This window comes from Rhinatrema bivittatum, chromosome 2, assembly GCF_901001135.1.
Source record: "Rhinatrema bivittatum chromosome 2, aRhiBiv1.1, whole genome shotgun sequence".
Lineage (NCBI taxonomy): Eukaryota > Metazoa > Chordata > Amphibia > Gymnophiona > Rhinatrematidae > Rhinatrema > Rhinatrema bivittatum.
The window spans coordinates 136,036,183-136,057,658 of record NC_042616.1 but is presented as its reverse complement, the minus strand read 5'-3'; the positions used below and the strand labels follow the sequence as shown (position 1 = coordinate 136,057,658).

At 46.2% G+C, this 21,476-nt stretch overlaps 1 protein-coding gene across 1 annotated transcript in view; it reads left to right on the top strand.

The window, feature by feature from the left end:
* The first annotated feature begins 10,214 nt into the window (after positions 1-10,214).
* Positions 10,215-21,476, top strand: part of LOC115083231 (acyl-CoA-binding domain-containing protein 5-like) — a 62,735-nt gene continuing 51,473 nt past the window's right edge. The window contains exon 1 of the mRNA XM_029587040.1: positions 10,215-10,715. Coding sequence (XP_029442900.1) covers positions 10,640-10,715 — 76 coding nt within the window. The 5' untranslated portion in view covers positions 10,215-10,639. The remainder of the gene's footprint in view (positions 10,716-21,476) is intronic.

The following is a 21,476-nucleotide window of genomic DNA, read 5'->3' as shown; positions in this document are numbered from 1 at the left end:
ACCAACCTTTGTGCGAAGCATCCGTAGTGAGAACCACATTGTGAGGTAGTGCACTGAACAGGGCTCCCTTGGTGAGAGTTTGTCTTTGTAACCACCAATCTATGTCCACTTGCATCTTGTGTGTTAGTGAAATAATTTGTGAGAGTGGTTGACGGTGTTGTGACCATTGTTTCTTTAGTCCCCATTGAAGCCTTCATATGTGAAGACAAGTATTCTGGACTGTATATATGGCTGCTGCCATATGCCCAAGGACTGTACGGATTTGATGCACTGTGGGTCGCAGCTTCTTCTTTAAGGTCTTGAGTAGTTTTCTGAGTTTGGTTTTCCTGACTTGTGGAAAGAACGATCTGCTTTGATGCATTACTAGTTGAGCTCCAATAAACTGAAGAGTTTGTGATGGGTTGAGACTGGATTTTTGGAAATTGACTACTAGTCCCAATGTTTGTAGACAGTGTATCGTTTGAGTGACGTGGGATTGCAGAATCTTGGAGTTTGATGCCACCAAAAGCCAGTCGTCCAGGTATGGAAATATCTGAATTCCCTGTTTTCTGAGGTGAGCCACCACCACTACCATGCATTTTGTGAACACTCTGGGTGCAGCTGCTAGTCCAAACGGTAGTACTCTGTATTGGTAATACTTGCCATTGAACTGAAAACAGAGGTAACGCCATGACGTCGGATGCATTGGGATATGTGTATAGGCATCCTTCAGATCTAGTGAACACATCCAATCGTTGGGTTGCAGAAGAGGCAGGATGGACTTTAAGGAAACCATCTTGAATTTTTCCCTCACCAGGTACTTGTTCAACTCGTGCAAGTCCAAGATAGGGCGTAAATTCCCCGTTTTCTTGGGAATGAGGAAATATGGGGAATAGAAACCTTTGTCCTATGATGCATGTGGGACGGCTTGTATTGCACGTTGTTTGAGTAGTTGAGTGATTTCCTGTGCTAGATGGGAATGATTCTTCTTGTTTTGCCTGGTATAAAGTAGAGAGGGAAGGGGTGGTTGGGATGTGAAATGGAGGCGATAGCCGTGTTGTACTATGTCTAATACCCAGCGGTCCGTAGTGATTTTCTTCCAAGCATGGAAAAAAGATGTAATTCTGCCCACTATGATCATTTGCGGTGGTGGCCCTGCTATCCTTAAAAAGATGATGGAGTCTTGACTGTAGAGGTTGATGTCTGAGCCTGTGTACATTGGGCTCTAGGCCTTCCACGTCTGCTTTGCTGCTGATAGGAAGGTGGATGGTACGGTGGATATGGCCTGTACTGTCTTCTTTGATATGGTTGTCTCCTAGGTGGTGGATAAAAATGCCTGGGAAATGTGGGATATGATGTGGGGTTAACCAGTGATTATACCGCCACTGACTGCTCTTTTAACTGTGAAACTTTTTCTTGCAACTTGTTACCAAAGAGATTGTCTCCCCGACATAAAAGGTTTGCCAGTTTGTCGTGAACATCTTCATGTATTGCACTTGATCTCAGCCATGCAATTCTATGTGCCGCTATTGCCGTCGCGGAATTACGTGAAGATGTTTCAAACGATTCATAAATGGTTCGTAAGAGGTGGCGTAGTCCCCCTTCTACGTCTTGGATTGGTTGAGGGAACCCCGAAGAGGAATCTGAAGGTGGGAGAAGAGTCTTTACCTGTTGTAAGCAGTCGTACAGGTATTGGACAATGTAAAATTGGTGGTGTCCAATACATGCGGTTAACATTGATGAATGGAACGATTTTTTGGCAAAGTCATCCAAATATTTGTGATCTCAACCCGGTGAGTTATTGGAGTGTGTTCGAGTCTTTTTTGCACAGCTGACTCAATGACTATGGATTGATGTGGCAATTGTGGGGTTGAGTAGAATGGTGGCTGTTTCATCTTATACTTGAGATCTGTCTTTCTAGACACGGAAGTGATATTGAAAGGGGTTTCCCAAGATTTCACAAGGGCTGAATCTAGTAAACTGTGAGATGGTACACTAGTTGGCTCAGTGGGAAGGTCAAAGATCTTCAGTAGACCCAAGGTTTCTGAATGAGGGTCAGGTACCTTCTGTATCTCCAATTAAGCGCTGAACCCACCTTATGTATGAACTTTGGGTAAGTAAGGTCTTCTGGGGGTGAGTAAGATTCCTGTGGTTCCTCAAGAGGATCGGATGGGTATCCCGTTGAGGAGGTAGGAGAAGATGGGATAGAAATTGGTTGTTGCGGTTGTAAAAGGGATGTTGGTTGCTCCGGTAGGACCGGTGTTGGAAGGTTAGTAACTGGTGATCCTGGAGAGACAATTTTAGATGGAGATTGTTCTCTTGAGCGGGAGGGAGATTGCACTGGATCCAATGGGTGAGGCAACGGAAGTGGATATGCCAATTGTAATGAAGCAAAAAGCCCATATAGAGCGGTGGAAATCTGCGTCAGGGCTGTTGTGCAAGTTCTGGCATTTGAGGAGGTACTGGTGATGGTGGCTCTAATCGTGGTAAGGGTGGAAATAAGTCTTTTGGGGCTCCTGGAACTGGTATTATCGGTCGCGTTGGGAATTGTTCGCTACGCTACATCCCCTTGTCAGATGTGCAACAATGATGCAATTGTTCGCTACGCTACATCCCCTTGTCGGATGTGCAACAATGATGAGGTATCCGAGAAAAACTGTAAAGAGGAGGATGAGGCTGGAGATGAGTGTGAGGAGACCTGTAACCATTCTTCTGAAGCTGTGTGCAGCAGAGGAGAGTTTTGGCCAGTTGAGCTTTGTGATACAGGTGCCAGCTTTTTCAGTCGTTGATGTGATGCCTTTGCACTGGTGTAGGGGTACCCGAAGTATGTGGGTACACTGTATGTTTACTCTTACGAGTATGCTTTGCTGGTCTATATTCAGATGGTCTAATTATTACTGAATGACCTTCGTCCCGTCACTTTTTGGTAGTCCCAGGGAGGTCTGAAGTGCTATGACTTCTCTTATGGGATTTTTTGTGTGAATGGAGTGATGTTTTCACCCGTCCTAATGGGTGTGTCGGTTCCGGTATCGGCACTGGTAAATGCATCAGTGCTGGGAAGTTACTCGGTGCCGGAAGATGCGTCGGCGCCGGAAGATGCATCGGCGTTGGGCGTTGTGTCGGCGCCGGAAGGTGCATTGGCGCCAGAAGATGCATCAATGCAGAAGAACGTACCCACTTCGATTTATGTGGGCGCTCCGAGGCACTAGATGATGAGTCGTGCAACGCTCTAGACACTTGCGGAGTTTGCGTCGATTGCGGTTTGGATACTTCTTCCCCCAAAAGGCCTGTATCTACCTTTTCTCGGCGTTTGCTTCCCTCACCCTGGCCCGAAGAGGAAGGACCTAAGGAGGCTGCTCTCTTCTGAACTGGCCGCACTTGTTTCCCTGGTCCTGGAGAAGAGTGTGATTCTGAGGGGGCGGCCTTCGAACTCTGATCCCGTTTTAAATTTGCAATCTTTTCTGCCCTTTGGCATCTAGCCCTCGGCGACATGTTTCCTCAATGTTTGCGGAGAGCCTGATTGTGGTTTGGGCCCAAACACACATAACAGGCAGAGTGGCCATCCGTCAGAGACATTGTTTTCCCACAGCCTTAGGGTTTGAACCCCAATGGCCTGGGCACTCTACCTTCCCTTCTGCCGTGATAATCCGCTCTTTTTGTGGCTTCCATCATGAAAAATTTTCTTTGTCTGAGGAGATGAGAGCTCTGCGTGCGCGGAAAAAACAGACTGAGGAGATCTGCTTTTCCTGCGCGGGAACTCACCCGCAGCCACACAGAGTTGAACGTTGTGTAACAGCTTTGGAAAGCTCCGCCTTCCCGGGCCTGACTGACAGCCCAAGACAGCATGGCTGATTCAACCTGCTATCAACGGGAAACTTTTTAATATCTGCTATTTTCAGTTATGTTTGCGGTGAAGATGAAGGCCCGGTGTGCCGTTCACGGTGAAAAGGGAAGGCCCCCGTGTGCCGTGCTCCATTCGCGGTGAAGATGAAGGCCCGGCGAGCTGTTTGTGGCGAAAAGGGAAGGCCCCCGTGTGCCGCAAACAGTGCGCCGGGCCTTCATCTTCGCCGTGAATGGAGCACGGCACACGGGGGCCTTCCCTTTTCGCCGTGAACGGCACACCGGGCCTTCATCTTCACCGCAAACGGAGTGTGTGCCGCGGGATGCGCTCCGTTCGCGGCATGCCGGGGTGTCCTCTGCTATTTTCTGCGCATAATTTGGCAATTCTGCGCAGGGTTGGAATTCTGTGGAAATTCTGCATTCCGCAGTAGCGCAGAATTCCCCCAGGAGTATGATTTAGATAAAGGAAGAGCTTCAGAAAATTTTGAAAATGCTGAAACACAAGCTGCTTATGAGACATTATTAAAAAACTTAATGTTAAAGTAAAGCTCATCATCTCTTTCTTACAGGCTTAAGTGATCCTAGCCCCCCAAATGACTGTGTCATTCTCAGGACGATAGTGCAGTGGTTTGCTGTTGCCTTCTGCAATACTGCAGCACCTGATCTTCCCTGATGGGGTAAAGGTGAAAAGGAGGTTCTGCCCTGCTTTTGGGCTACAGCTTTGCCTCTGAGCCATGCTGTGGCTCCCCTGAGCAGAGGCTTAGCCCCCCCCCCGGAAAGGGCCTGTTTACTCTTCTAATCCCAGACTTCCAACTACGCCCCTGGGGATCCAGATTAGTCCTCAGGAATTTATAAGGGGGGTTGCTGGGAATGAGACAGCATTCCTGACAATTTGAGGGCAGAAGGCCAAGCTCTGAGGATCCAGAGGAGATGCGCGAGTCTTGTGTATCTGTGCTTGTAAGACTAAGTGCTGAATTATTGTATTAATCTGAACTGGACAGAACTGCACTGTGAGCTGGCCTTCTGAAACTACTTAAATTATGGCTGAATTTTTAATCCCTTTGTTGTCCCTGAGGAAAAGAGACCTGTAACCTGATACCTAATATTAGGAGGGCAGCTCTTGCTGGTGTCAGGGGGGGGGTAGCCCTCTGGCCACTTCGTAAGCCATTTCAGACTACAGGTGGACCCCTGTGTGGTGAAGCAGCAAGACGTACCACTGATGAGTCTGACCACAGGCGGAAGTGCCAAAGAGGGACCTGGGGAGGCTTAACCAATACTAACAGTTGTTCCCTCAGGTTGAGCCCTTGGTGCGGATGACCAGCAGGACTTAGGCGGATCCCAAGACACAATCAGGCACAGACTGAAGCCAGGAGGCAGTCCGGGGTCGAGGCTGGAAGCAGGCAAGCAGAATCCAGAACAGCCCAAGTAAAAGATGGGCATCTAGCAGGCAGAATCCAGAACGGTCCAAGGTCAAGACAGGCAGAAAGCAGGTAGGAGCAGCATCCAGAACAGGCACACAGCAAACACGACAGGAACAGGCCAAGGAACCTATTGCAAAGGCAAGTAGACCAGGTCCAGGCAGGCTAAGTAGTTTTGAGCAAGTAATATCGTCCTTGGGGCAACCACCTGACTCTCTCCCCAGAGTGCACAGAATCATGTGCCCAGATGCTCACACACGCCCTATGCGTTCTTTTGCCGGGTCCTAATAATATGCACATCAGAGCATGAAATAGTGGCTCCCTGCCATGCAGTGAGTATCCAATGCTGAGGAGTCTGGGAAGGAGGTTGAAATCTAACACCTAATCCTGCAAGCATAAACCAAGGCATATTTTTTTTCTGTTAAAATATATTCTAAAATAAAGCCTTGTTGTGAAATCCTAGACTGGAGTAGCTTTCTTGCAGATAGCCCCAGTAACCTGGCACCTATTCAGCTACTAGCCAAGCCTTTTCTGTTTAGCTTCCAAGAGCTGTCAAGATTGGGCTCTCCCAGGAATGTATTGCTGGGGGATACAGATACACCAATATAACAACACGAGTAATTACAGACCCTTCACGACAAGTATATATTAGGTGGGAAGAAATAAAACTCCTCACCTCAACTGGCTATAAGATCTGTTGACTTGGTTTTTCATTTGTATTATGCTGTACATTTGAGTTATATTTAATAAATAGAATGTTTAAAAAAAAAAGAAATAAACCATATATGTATACAAATGATAGACGGGTGTCTGTAATATAGGTGTTAAGGCAAAAATGCTCTGACTGACCTTGAAGCAGGGTCTGCTCATGCAGAGGCTGATTGGTGTACAGAGTCACAGAGTATAGCGTATAAAGCCTGGTCTTACCCTAGTGCCACCCCTGAAGAATCTGATTGGTCCTGAGGGCTTTAAAAGGGAATTCAAGGAACAACCCCAGTGTTCCCAGCAATTTGGCTTGAAGGTTAAGCTGTACAGACCCAGTGAAAACTACCTTGACCCTAGACTAGATTTTTAGACTGATTAAAATCTTGCCCCAAACGAGTGATGTACATGAAACCTGCGTGGTATTTTTACATAACATACAATATACAACCCAATTTTTTTTCCTGTTGTACAGCTTATGGGCCAGATTTTCAAAAGGTTACTTGCGCTGGGCCTATTTTCAAAAGGCCCGGCGACGCACGTATAGCCCCGGGGCTTGCAAAAAGGGGTGGGGAGGAGGTGGTCCGGGGGGGGGGGAGGGGGGTAGTCCGGGGGCATGGCAGGGGTATGGCCAGAGGCTCCCGGCACAGCGGCCATTTGCCGCTGTGCCGGGGATTGCTCGCCGGCAGTCGGCTGAAGTAAGTTTGGAAACAGAAGTTAAAAAAAGAAAAAGGTAGGTGGGAAAGGGCAGGGGAGGTAGGGGAAGGGAAGGTGGGGTGGAGGTGGGGGTGTAGGGACGTTCCCTCCGAGGCCGCTCTATTTTATTCAGCTTAGAAATGATATTCCTAAGAGAAGACAAAGATGGGAGCCTTAAGATTTGAAAGGGAAAAGACATTTCTAATTTGGCTCATACTGCAACTCAGGGAAATACCAAGATGCTAGATGTGTGCCCAACATACAGCAAGAGGCTGAAGGTCTCAATGGTGATGAGTGGCTTGTAATGAGTGGCTTGTATGTGGAAGAGACTGACCCTGCTACATACCGTACAACAGTTTTGTATTTTGATGACTTCACCATTTCTGCAGATGATCCAATTTCAGTGAAAAATTATTTGGAACTGTTAACAAAGGGATTGCAAGGGCTACTGCAATAGCAGCAGTAGCAATGATTTTTCATTCTGAATTGAAAGTTTTAAGTGGAGGTTTAGGCATCGAGCCCTGTAAGTCATTCTCAAAGGCAAAAACAGCATCCTGTATTCCTTATTTCTGATAATTAAAGCCGAAATAATAACTTAGCAAGGTCCTCACCCTTGCAGAAGGGCTGTGAGTTTCCTGACCTGCTCTATGCCTCCAACAGCAGGGAACTTTGGGAAGACCTTAACTGCTTCTCTTCATCAACATTTAACATTCTCCAAGTTCAGGAAGCAGGAAAGCAAAACTCAGAGGACTCTTTTACTTCAGTAGCAAGAATGAGATGTCAGTCACTCATGAGGAGTCATTGCTTTCCTTTATAGGAGAAAGAAAAACCCTTTCCAGGTTTGTGGAAGGAGCTTTGCCCTCTATCTCCCTCTCCCAGCACAGAGATTGTGTCTGATAGTCTCTTAATTAGGGATTCAGTGCACCCAAGCATAGGTGCTAGGGATTTCCATTTCTACGCACTTCCCAGAACTCCATTGTGGTGACCCAGACTATCTAACTGACCTCTTAAGTCGGTATGAATCACATGTTCCTCCCTCCCACAAGGTGCCCAATGTCATGAGAGCAATCTGTGCTGTGCTGATAAGGACCCTAGCCCCGTCCTGTGATTCGATGGAGTGTGCAGGCTTAACAACGATTTACTGCCTGGACATTCAAAACAGAAATTTTCCTGTTTCTTCGCTCCATTGCTTCTGTCCTTTGCCATGCCCCCAGACTACCCCCTCCCCGCCCCTTTTTGCAAGCCCTGGGACTTTTGTAGCTAACAGTTTTACATTTTCTCATAGATAGGACTATGCACCATCTATTATGGCCACGATTGGTAAACAGCCAAGTTTTAATTATCTGTAAATAACTCTTCAGTTCACTTACAGCTAAAGACAATGAATCTTTTATTGGAAAACAAAATTGAATATCGTCCACAAATATCTTAAATTCTAATCCTAAACTCTCCAAAAGATTGCATAATGGAGCGATGTAGACATTAAATAGAAGAGCGCATAGGCATGATCCCTGGAGCATGCCATGTTGACAAGAAGAGGTTTTATTTTCAAAAATAGCCTAAAAACCTCTGTTCAACACAAAAGATGAAAACCATTTTCCCACCGCACCCATTATTCCCAATTCGGCCAAAAGAAAAAATAATAAATGATATTCAATGGTATTGAATACTGATGAAATATCTAAAAGAAGCAACAAATAACTTTGTCCACTATCAAAGGCCCTCAAGATGGTATCAGACAATGGGGCCAATGCAATACATTGCGCTCAGCTACGCGCACTGTTTAACCCGCAGTTGGATGCGGATTGTTTAGGTACATCCACATCCCCTTATGCAATAAGGGGATTAGCGCATCCAACGCGCTGTGAAACTAATAGCACTCATCACATGCAAATACATATTGATGAGGTTATTAGTTATTCATCCTAAATTTAAAAAAAAAAATGTACATCCAAATATGCACATTTTTACACTCAGAAATTAATACCTGCCTAGAGCATGTGTTAATTTCTGAGCACTCCCACAAGCTAGACAGAAAAGAAAAAAATATTGCTTTTCTGTACATCCTCCAACTTAATATCATAGTGCGTTTTAGTTGCATTGGCCCCAATGTTAATAACAGAGACTTGGTACTACTATAGTCTCTTCTGAAACCACACTGACTGGAATTTTAACAGAGAATTTTCCTCCAAATAATCATCACTTATGGCCCTCTGGCTCTTGGAGGAAGCAAAGCTGTTTACGGAGACAAGGACAGCTACATGGCTTTGATTCTGGCCTTGGTCCTGCCTCTTTGCACAGCTCAAGCCTGGCCCTACCCACCTCATCCTTCCAGGGTTCCATTTCCTTTTTGTCTACAAATTAAGTTCTGATATATGTATATATTACCTTAAGCTATGCCTTTTGCCTTATCCCTATACAAATATACTATATATACATTCTGCATTCTCATCATCCTTCACCTCATGACCCTTCCCCCTTCATCAATTACTATATTTTATTTGCATCTTTATTATCCTATGCATATAAATCATGTGGTAACCCTGTACCTCTCTCTTATACTATGGGACCAAAGTGCTAAACTGCATTAATGCAATGGTGTTAATACATATTAAACGCTACAGCAAGGTACTTTTTATGCACCAACTAGTTTTCAAGAGTGTAAACAAAATCTATTCTGAGGTAATGAAATTGCAAAACCGTGCATTTACCTATTATGCACATAAAATACTTCACAGGCGTATTAAGATAACTACATCTTTCTAAGGTATAGTTAAGTTTAAGTTTTTACAGTTCCTTGTTCATGCCTCCTTTGCATTTATTAACACCCAATAAGCACCGCATTTAGGGACACTAAGGATCAATTCTAGTGTACTTTAGTACATCAGTCCCTGTTTCAAATGGCAAGAATAGTTACCGGAGACAATCTTGTGTGGAGGGACACCTTCTACTAATGGTCCCCGACTCCTGTAGCCCTGATCCCAGCACGCGTCACTCATATATTGTCAGATGTGTCTTTTTTATTTTATTGGTCGTCAGAAAATTCACTGACGGTTGGCAGCCCCGCTTCCGTTCCTATGGTGCCTAAGCGTTCCCCCAGCCGACCTCGGCACATTTCGGGTCGCCTACAAGCAGCCGCTGACTAGCGATTGCCCTGGAGGGGGGCAATCCTAATGCTTTGCCCGCGCTGCTACAGCCTCTTCCCTGCGTGGGGCAGGGGTAAATACTCGCTGCTGCTCCTGCAGCAGCAACGTCTGGAGAAGGGATTTGTGAAACAAAGAGAGAGAACAGTCGTAAGCAAAAAACATATTAGCCTGATTAAAAACACGCCTAAGCTAAGTTATGAAATAACACGAGATATCAGTAGGGTATGGATGATAGCAGCGGTGCAGTGGACACTCCCCACCAGCGCAGAAAGTCCTTGAAGGCAACGGTAGCTGCTGCATCAACGCCGTGCAAACGCCAGAGAAGTCCCAAATGCTTCGGTACCAAGAGCTCACAACTCTTACGTCGCCACGAGGCACGTGACAGGACAAACCAATGAAAACGCAGATCCCGCCCCATAATAAAGAAGGCGGAAGCAGGGCGTCTCAGGTGTCAGAGGAAGGAAACGCTGAGCATGTCCGAGCACATTAAAAAAAAAATAAATTAAATAAAGCGCAACTCTATTTCCCACCATCCCCTGCAAGCCGCTAGGATGCGACACTGATGATGGCGGCGTGGTGGTGGTGGTGGTAATGGTGTTCGTAACGTCACCGGGTTGCGATTCAGCCCGGAGCTGGTGACCGGTGGTGCTGCAGTCGTCCCAGCATGAGTCTGCGGGGGCTCTCGCGGTGGTGACAGGAGAGAGAGACGGAGCTGTTATTGCACGCGCTGCTGGGCCGGGACCCCGCTCCCCCCCCCTGTCGGGCTCCAGTTTGTGTTTGGGATCTTCCTCCGTGACCCCCGGCGGCGTCTCTGGATCTCTCATGCGACGCCGCTGAGGCCGCGGGCTGAGCGCGAATATGGCGGACACCGGTGCCCTGCATCAGACCAGGTTCGAGGCCGCCGTGAAAGTGATTCAGAGTTTGCCCAAGAACGGTAAGCGCCGGCCCGCATCAGCTTGTGAGCTGACCGGGGGAAGCGGTGCTGCCGCCGCCACCACCTTTCGCGTTGTAGAGTCAAACTACATCTAGTAGGCCACATGCATTAAACCTTTTCCTTTGCATTCTTCAGTTTTTGTGATAAAATAAAAATTTGACCAAAGACGTAAATGACAATTTGCACCCCTGTCACCGACGCCTAAAAACTCCAGCTTTTCCTAGCGTGTAGCAGATGGACTCAGGACCAATGGGTATAGTGTACTCCTGAAAGCAGATAGAGACGGATCAGATTTCAATCTGACCTCAGCCCTAGTACATATACCCCTGCAGGAAGTGCAGCTCTTCAGTATTTTCCGTCCCCATAGCAGTTTGGGACTCTAGCACAGCGTTAGAGTAATTTAGCAAAGAAAACCAAAACAAGAAGAAATCTTCCCTCCACAGACGAGCTCCGCTCTCCTGCGGTGAAACCCATTGGGTCCCTCCCCCAGTTGAGAATTCCTGAGGTGATTTCTGCGATCCCTCGGAGGTAAGCCTCGGTCTGGCGGCTGACCCTCGGCGGGGACCTAGCCCCCGACATCGGGTAAGGCTGAGAGGCAGCCAGGTGCAACTTTGAGCGCGACGGTGAAGGTATTTTCCCTCTCCCCCCTGCAGCCGGAGACCGCCCGGAACGAGACTGGGAAGCGCCGAGACAAGGTAAGGTAGAAATCTATTTAAAAGTCTCTGATCTCCGAAGCTCAAGGAGTCGCACAGGTCGCCAGCCGGGACCAGTGCCACCGGGTTGATCTGCCCTAGCAGGGCTAGACCCCGGTCAGATCCGAGGGACCTCCCACGTGGAGACCCTCCGAGGTGGTCGCCATATTGTCCATGTGGTCGCCGTCACCATTTTGATCTGTTCGCCGCCCTGTCCGCCGCCGCGAGCCGTGCGCACAAATATCTTGTGCGCACAACGTTGCGCGCCCAAGTACCGGGCGCACAAGCGATGCACGTACCCACGCGCTTACTGTGCTGGGCGCATGACTTCGATCTGTGCACACAACAGCGCGAACGTCTCCCTAAGCGCGTACCAATCCTATGCGCACAACTTTAACGCACCGGAGCGCATAACTAAGCCACCCGGGCCCTGTATTTTATGTGCGCAAGCCATGGCACCACCGGAAAAGAAGCTCAGGGCCTTTGCCCAGCATGTCACATTAGAGCTGCACAGCATGAGGAGGCTACGGCCCTGTGTATACAGTGCGAGGAGACCCTGGGGGATCCAGCCCATGGCCGTCCCCAGCCGGTACTGGGTTCCAGCTTCTCGAACAGTACGCTGGACCTAGCGTCTCCCAGCGGGACCCTCCCTCAAACAGGGCTCCCCAGGGACACAGTGCCTCTTAATTTAGACCCAGCATCTATCTCCTGGGTGGAATTCTTCAAAGGCCTGCATACCTTCGTCCACATGCAACCGGACCCTCCGATAATATGGCCACAACCTCTGCCAGAGGACCTCAACATCCCAGGACCCTCTATGCCCAGGAAAGTGATTCCAACGCCCAGAAGCTCCACCTTCAGAGATACGGACAACTCAGATGAATCTTCAAGTAGCGGTTGACCGACTTGAGGTCCAGGTTGGGCCGGAACGTTCCTTCTTTCTTGGGAACGATAAAATAGATGGAATAATGTCCAGTATTTATTTGTTGTGCAGGCACCGGTGTTATAGCCTCTAAGGCTAGCAATCTGGTCAGTGTAGCTTCCACTGCCATCTTCTTGGAAGGGTCGTGGCAGGGGGATTCCATGAACTTGTGGAACTTAGTGGAAATCCAGGTAATATCCCTCTCGAATGATGGCTAGGACCCACTTGTCCGAAGTTATCTCGACCCATCTTTGGTAGAATAGGGCAATTCTGGAGGAAGGGGAACTCTTCCGGGGACAGAGCCCCACCGAACCATGAGGCGCTTCTTCATCAAGGATGAGCTTCCAGACCTGGATACACACAGCTTGAAAACTCGCTATCCTGGGCACAAGTGCCTCGGGGGAGCCTATGGCGAATCCCCTACTAGCAGGACTCCGTCAAACCTCCCGTCATTTACCACTATTACAAGCCGTCCAGCAGCTAACTGACCTGGAATAGGATGCTCCCTGGTTCAAAGGGGGGCGTGCCCTGGCAGCCATGTACCCTCTGGACCCAGCTGCCAAAGATCTCCTGGCATGTCTGAAAGTGGATGCGCACTACTATCCCAGTTGAAGGAGGAGCAGCACTCAAGGATGCTCAAGACAGACGTCTGGAATCCATCCTCAAACAGTCCTTTGACGTCTCTGCTATGTGTCTACAGATCGCGGCCTGCTGTGCCATGGTGACACACGCCTGCTTATCACAGACCAGGAACAACACTCCTGGAGAAGCCCTGGAACCAGCAGTATCATTCCTCACGGATGCCGCTTCTGATCTGGTGCACACCGCAGCTAGAGGAGTGTCATCAGCCGTGGCAGCCAGAAGACAACTCTGGCTCCGAAGCTGGTCGGCCGATGGATCTTCCAAAACGAGACTCACAAGGATGCCCTTCAAGGGAACCCTCCTGTTCGGAAGCGAGCTAGAGAAACTAGCTTACAAATGGGGAGAATCCCCACTGCCGCGGCTACCGGAGGACAGGAATAAGAGAAACCAGCGACCCTTCCCCTGAACTTCCAGGGGCAGAGTATCAAAGCGCTTCAAACCATACAGAAGCACATATCAAGTGGCTCGCCCCGCAGGCAGGAGCCAGTCCTTTCGGAACAAGCACAACAAAAGGGGAGCCGGCTCGGGCCCAGGCCCCAGCCACACCCCACAATGAAAATCAGCCGACCCGTTCAAAGGAAGAAGCCATAGGGGGCAGACTTGCCTTATTCTACCAAAGATGGGTCGAGATAACTTTGGACATGTGGGTCCTAGCCATCATTCGAGAGGGATATTACCTGGATTTCCACCACCTCCTTCTGGATAAGTTCGTGGAATCCCCCTGCCACGACCCTTCCAAAAGGATGGCAGTGGAAGCTACACTGACCAGATTGCTAGCCTTAGAGGCTATAATACCGGTGCCCGCACAACAAATAAATACTGGACATTATTCCATCTATTTTATCGTTCCCAAGAAAGAAGGAACATTCCGGCCCATCCTGGACCTCAAGTTGGTCAACCGCTACCTGAAGATTCCTCGCTTCCGCATGGAAACCCTATGCTCTGTAATAAGGAAGATACAACCGGGAGAGTTCCTTACATCCCTGGTTCTGTCGGAAGCTTTTTTGTAACTGTTTAATTTATGTGTTTTTGTTTGACTTTGTAAACCATTATGATGGCTGAACCGAATGACGGTATATAAAAATGAATAAATAAATAAGCCTACCTACACATTCCGATCCATCAAGAGCATCAGTGTTTTCTATGCTTCATGATCCTGGACCATCACTACCAGTTCCGGGCACTACCATTTGGGTTAGCCACAGCACCCTGGACGTTCACCAAGATCATGGTGGTAGTAGCAGCAACACTGAGGAAGGAAGGAATCCTCGTACACCCTTATCTAGACGACTGTATGATCAGGGCAAAGTCCCCAGAGGAAAGCCAACAGAGTCAAATCTCCACTGGAGAGCCTTGGGCGGGTGGTCAACACAAACAAGAGCTGTCTGCAGCCCTCCCAATCTCTAGAATACTTGGGAGTCCGGTTCGACCCCCAAACAAGACAAGGTCATCCTGACACCGACAAAGAGATCAAAACTGATGACCCAGTGGCGAACCCTGTTGAGCGAGCTTTGCCCCACGGCATGGGATTACCTCCAAGTCCTCGGCCCCATGGCACACTGGCAGTAGTGCCATGGGCAAGAGCTCATATGAGACCCCTTCAGCGCTCACTACTATCACGATGGAATCCGCTGTCCCAGAACTACACCGTACGTCTTCAGCTCCCGGACAAAGTTCAGACCCAACTACAATGGTGGCTACAAGAAGGTCATCTGAGCCAGGGAGTGAGACTATCCTCACCAACCTGGATCCTGCTCACCACGGACGCCAGCCTATGAGGATGGGGAGCACACTGCCAGGAGCTAACCGCCCAGGGGCAATGGAACAAAGAAGAGTCTGGATGGAACATTAATCGCCTAGAAGCCCGGGCAGTCAGACTAGCCTGCCTACGGTTCGGTCACAGACTCCGAGACAAATCAGTCAGAGTAATGTCGGACAATGTCACAACAGTGGCCTACATCAACCATCACGATGGAACCAGAAGCCAACAGGTGTCTCTGGAAATAGACCCCCTAATGTCATGGGCGGAAGCGAACCTTCAAGAGATCTCGGCTGTCCACATCTTGGGGAAAGACAACGTCGCTGCGGATTACCTCAGCAGAGAAAGTCTAGACCCAGGAGAGTGGAGGCTGTCGATCACAGCATTCCAATTGATAGTAAACCGTTGGGGAACACCAACCATGGACCTCCTGGCAAACCGGTCCAACGCCCAATTGCCCAGCTTCTTCAGCCGCAGACGGGAACCTCAGTCCCAGGGAATCGATGCCCTGGTACAGACCTGGCCACAGGAAGCTCTATTATACGCCTTCCCATCGTGGCCCCTATTGGGCGCAATCACCCACAAGATAGAACACCACAGGGGACCAGTACGTCTAGTGGCCCCAGACTGGCCAAGAAGACCATGGTACACAGATATGCAAAGGCTGCTGACAAGGAGCCCACTACTGCCACACACAGACCTGCTCCAACAAGGGCCGATCCTCTATGAGGATCCAGCTCTATTCTCTCTTACGGCCTGGCCATTGAGAGGACTCGCCTGAGGAAGAGCGGATACACGGGGGCAGTAATTGACATCCTGCTCTGAGCACGCAAGTTCTCCACATCCCTAAGATACATGGATTTGGAGAGTATTCGAAGCCTGGTGTGAGGACCGCGACATCGTTCCACGTTCAGTCAAAATTCCTGCGATTTTGGAATTCCTGCAGAACTGACTACAGAAGGGATTGTCTCTCAACTCCATCAAGGTACAGGTGGCCGCATTGTCATGCTACGGAACCAAGAGCGAGAGCGGCAGCCTAGCCTCTCACCCAGATGTCTCGCACTTTCTGAAAGGAGTCAAGCAGATCCGACCACCCCTAAAGTGGCCGGTGCCTCTTTGGAACCTCAACCTGGTCATAGGTTTCTTAGCAGGAGCCTCCTTCAGACCTCTTTGCGGCCTGTCTCTCTGACTATTAACATTGAAGACAGCCTTCCTGGTGGCAGTCTGTTTGGCCCGACGTATGTCCGAGCTACAAGCACTGTCCTGCCGGGAGCCGTTCCTTAGACTCACCCCGGGAACCATCTAGTTATGCACGGTCCCGTCCTTCCTCCCCAAAGTGGCTTCTCACTTCCATCTCAACCAAACCATCTCACTACCATCGCCAGATGAGCATAAGAATTTGGAAGAGTCTCGCAGTCTACGCCACCTCAAAGTCGGCAGACTCCTAGTCTGATACCTGGAAAGGTCAGAATCCGTACAAAAGATTGACCATCTATTCGTCCTTCACAGCGGGGAGAAGCAAGGGGAAGCGGCCTCGTGAGCAACCATAGCCCGCTGGATCAAAGAAGTCATCAAGGCAGCCTACGTAGAGCAGGCAAGCCACCGCCTTTTCAAGTCAAGGCCCATTCCCCTAGAGCCCAGGCAGTGTCTTGGGTGGAAACCAAGATGCTGTCACCCGCCGAGATCTGTCGGGCGACGAAATGGTCCTCCATCCACACCTTCCCCAGGTTTTACCGCCTGGATGTTCAGGCTCGAGAGGACACCGCATTTGCAAGGGCAGAACTAAGTGGGCCACGGGCAGCCTCCCACCTGGTTCGGGAGTAGCTTTTATGCATCCTATTGGTCCTGAGTCCATCTGCTACACGCTAGGAAATGGAGAAATTACTTACCTGATAATTTCGTTTTCCTTAGTGTAGACAGATGGACTCGGCATCCCACCCACGGCTGCCGTTATTCATGGAATTCGCGAGTGACATCCCTGAGAGCGAGTGATTCACGGGTAAGCCATGCTTTCCTCCAACTAGGACACCCATCCTACTGGGTGTTGACATTTCTTGGTTGAGGGCACTGGCGGTTTCCAGCTATAACCAAGTCAACCAGTTCAAATTAATCAAGTTATCCAAGTTATTCAAATTATTGCTTTTCGAGGAGAATACTGAAGAGCTGCACTTTCTGCAGGGGTACATGTACTAAGGCTGACGTCAGATTGAAATCTGATCCATCTCCAACTGCTATCAGGAGTACACTATACCCATTGGTCCTGAGTCCATCTGTCTACACTAAGGAAAACGAAATTATCAGGTAAGTAATTTCTTCATTTTGGCACCCAGCGGCTCATGAGGGTATCTAGGTTGCTTTACTGGTCAAATACTCCTTTTTTTTTTTTTTTTTTAAACTCTAGCATTTGGTCAGGGAAACTTATGATCGGACTGAGTGCTAAGGTTGTCCAAATTCAGATTCAAGTCTGGGGGCTCATATTTTTGGTACTTAGCCATTCCTCTGCTCGTTTCTTGCATCCTCTTCATACATTCACTTTTCTCTCATTTCCTGTGCCTCTTTCTCCCTCTCTTGGCATCCTTCCCTCAGGGGCTATTCATTGTTAGATCTCTGTCCTCTAAACCTTTTGCCCCAATATCAGGTCATCTTTATGTATACATGTGTTAATGGCAACTTCAAATCCACCAGTTCTGATTTTTGTGCAGTATTTTGCAATTATATTTTAGCTCCCATTGATTTTGTAAAAATGCAGTTTTGGGTAGCTCATGATGAGAATTTGTTCAGTCACTATTATCTTAAATCAGTATCATGTAGAAATGTATATGGCACATTAGTGCAATAAGTAAATGACATGATGAAAATGCATCACCAGATTTATTACACTGTCAAAGTTCAGTAAGCTTATTTGATATGTACAACCCCTAGTTATATTTTGTAAAGCAGTATAAGTTTCCATACTGGATCAGACTCTGTGGTCTAAGTCTAGCATCCTGTTTCCAACAGTAGCCAATTTAAGTTAAAAGTACCTGGCAATTACCTAAACATTAAGTAGATCGTAAGCTACTAATGGAAGTAATAAGCAGTTGCTATTCTCGAAGTCAACATGATTAATAGCAGTTTATGGACTTCTTCAGGAACTTATTCAAACCTTTTTTAAACCCAGCTAAACTAACTGCTTTAACCATATACTCTGGCAATCAATTCCAGAGCTTAATTTTGCGTTGCATGAAAAAGAATTTTCTCAGATTTGTTTAAATGTGCTACTTGCCAATTTCATGGGGTGCCCCTAGTCCTTATATTATCTCAGAGTAAATGTCACATTTACCCGTTTAAGTCCTTTCAGGATTTTATAGGCATATCATATCCCCCCCTCAGCCATCTATTCTCCAAGCTGAAGGGCCCTAATCCCTTTAGCCTTTCCTCATGGGGGAGCCGTTCCATCCACTTTATCATTTTGGTCGCCCTACTCTGTACCTTCTCCAGTGCAACTATATCTTTTTTGAGATGCAGTGACCAGAATTCCACATAGTATTCAAGGTGTGGTCTCACCATGAAGTGATGCAAAAGCATTGTGACATTCTCTGTTTTATTCACTATTCTCTTCCAAATAATTCCTAATCTTCTGTTTGCTTTTTTGACTGCTGCAGCACACTGAGCCGAACATTTCAATGTATTATCCACTACGATGCCTAGATCTTCTTTTTTCCTGGGTATGGGTTATTTTTTCCCTATATGCATCTCCTTGCATTAGTCCACATTAAATTTCATCTGCCATATGGATGCCCAATCTTGCAAGATCTTCCTGCAGTTTCACAATCTATTTGTGATAACTACTCTGAATAATTTTGTGTCATCTGCAAATTTGATCATCTCATTTGTTTTACCACTTTTCAAATCATTTATAGATAGATAGATTAAAAGCACCAGTCCAAGTACAGATTCCTGAGGCACTTCACTGTTTATCTTTTTCCACTAAGAAATAAAAATACAAAACATGAAAAGTATAAAATATATAATGAATAATATAAATTGACATCTCATTCAAGCAAATTCAAAAAGGATAAAACACTCTTGTAAATGTAAACTGGTTATAGGACATTGGGAAGTTCATGTAGCTGGGTTTAAAAAAGGTTTGGATAAGTTCTTGGAGAAGAAGTCCATTAATTGCTATTAATCAAGTTGACTTAGGTAATAGCCACTGCTATTACTGGCATCAGTAGCACGGGATCTACTTAATGTTTTGGGTATTGTAACTTGGATTGGCTATTTTTGGAAACAGGATGCTGGGCTTGATGGACCCTTGGTCTGACCCAGTATGGCAATTTCTTAAGTTCTTAGAGTTAAAAACAGTTCTATAAAAAAAAATATGAATTACTAAAGGTTAAACCTAATCTAGCTATTGAGCAGTATTGTCCTAATTCAACTGATAGAATTCAGGTATTAAATACTATTGCTGCCGAATAGTATTGCTTTGAGTGCCAAAAATCTGCTACCCATGGAAGTAATTTTGGTTCCTTGCCAGATGTTGAATCGTTGTCAAATGCTATAACAGTATGTGGATCTGTTCTCAACTCCTATTGTTAGTAATAGACAACTGTGTGTCTTATCTGACATACTTAATGAAATCATAATCCTAGTTATGCCATAATCCTAGTTATCAATTAATTGCAAAGTGAGAACTAGACGTTTGTAGTTTTAACTGTATCGGAAATAACAACGTCACTAAGATAGCCAATACTAGTTCACCATACCCATTATTTTAGACGCTTCAAGTAGTGTATTTAATTCTCACACAAGTAAATTTTGACCTTCATAATAGGCATCATCGTTTTTGCTTGCGCGTTTTCCAACTCTGCCTTATATTTAATCATATGGTCAATTCAGTTCATTTTTGAAAATTTTTTCTTCTATTTTTCAAGATCTTGAAAAATAGAAGAAAAAATTTTCAAAAATGAACTGAATTGACCATATGATTAAATATAAGGCAGAGTTGGAAAACGCGCAAGCAAAAACGATGATGCCTATTATGAAGGTCAAAATTTACTTGTGTGAGAATTAAATACACTACTTGAAGCGTCTAAAATAATGGGTATGGTGAACTAGTATTGGCTATCTTAGTGACGATAATCCTAGTTATGCCATAATTCCGCTGATTTGGTACTTTCATGACATGTCTAGTGCTATAAAGCATATTTGCTTACCTATAAGCAGCATATTTTCTGGACAGCAGTACTAATCAGCTACACAAGTGGGGTGACATAATCTAACATGGAAAAAAGCTTTCCCTGTTTCCAAAAGACTGAGAGAGTCTCTTCCTGAGCATGCACGGGAGTTCTAACACCGCTGCTGCCACTGGAGCCATTTCAGTTATGTAAAGGCTAAGTTTCAATTTAGGGAGGCAGGAGGGATTGTGTATCTGATTGGATCTCCTGTACATGAAGAACACTTCTTAAAATAAGCAAATATGTTTTCTCCATGGACAAGCAGGAACAAATAGCTACACAAGTAGGGACTTAAAACCAGAGGAAGCAGCCCACTTAAAAAAAAAAGGGTAAGTTGAAGCTATTAATGAAATACATTTTGAAGAACTTTATGTCCAAATACAGAATTGGTAGTCTAAGCAATAGTGTTTTGTGAAAGTGTAAATGGAAGTCCATGTAGCAGCCTTTCAAATATCCTGACTAGAGGCTTGTTGAATTTGGGCTACAGAAGCTGCTTTTGTCTCTTCTTGCTGCACTGTTAACCTTTTGTGAAAGATAAATTTGTGCTTTTGAAAAACAAAAGGAAATACATTGAGGTAACCATGATGCAAGTAGTGTTTTTGTTTTTGGTTTTTTTTTGACTGGCGATACTAATTTGTTTACATCATCAGAAATAGCTGAGGCAATTTTCTGGTAAGTTGTGTTTTTCCCAAATAAGTGATTGATTTCAATAGGATTGACACCACTTTTGGTAAGAATTTTTTTGGATGTGTCCTTACCATGACTTTTTTTTTTATTTGGAAAAATTTGAGTATATGGAGGACATACCACTAAAGCCTGAAGTTCACTTATTCTTCATGCTTTGAGAGAGAAGCTTCCAGGTTAGCCATTTTAACACTATAGAAGCTTATAGTGATCAGGGCTTATAGAGAGAGGGGAATTCTGACTGGAGGTTTTAGGTATTTATTTAAAAGTTTTTATATACCGCACTAGGGGTAGTATCTTAGTGGTTTACATATTAAAACAAACATAATATCTTAACATAACAAGCATAATATTGGTAGGCCTTGAGGCTATTGATGGGTTGCGACTGCAGTCAAATTCTGACTGAATTTGATTTCAGCTTTGAGTTGGAAAGATGTAGTAGTTGAAGTAAAGTTGATTCTATACATGTAAAGAGGTCTATCTTTTAAAGAACACCACAAAGAAAATCTTTTCCATTTGAAATTGTATGAGCGTCTGGTGGGTCACTTTCCTGCTAGTAAAATGTCTTTAATCTGTCAGGAATGACATAGGCTTTACTATTCTGCTTTGTTTCCATGTTGTGAGGGCTAAAGATCAACGATTGAGATGGAGAAGATGTCCTTTGCATTGAGTTAGAAGATTTGGAAAAAATAGGAAGGTGGATTAGCGGAACCACCGCTAGTCGTTTTAGCCATGAGTGTGCTTTGATTATTTTCCCTTTTTCCTTCTGTAAGTTCAGAAGAGTTTTGGGAATGAGAGGAATTGGTGGAAATCTGTACATGAATTCTCTTTTCCATTTGAATA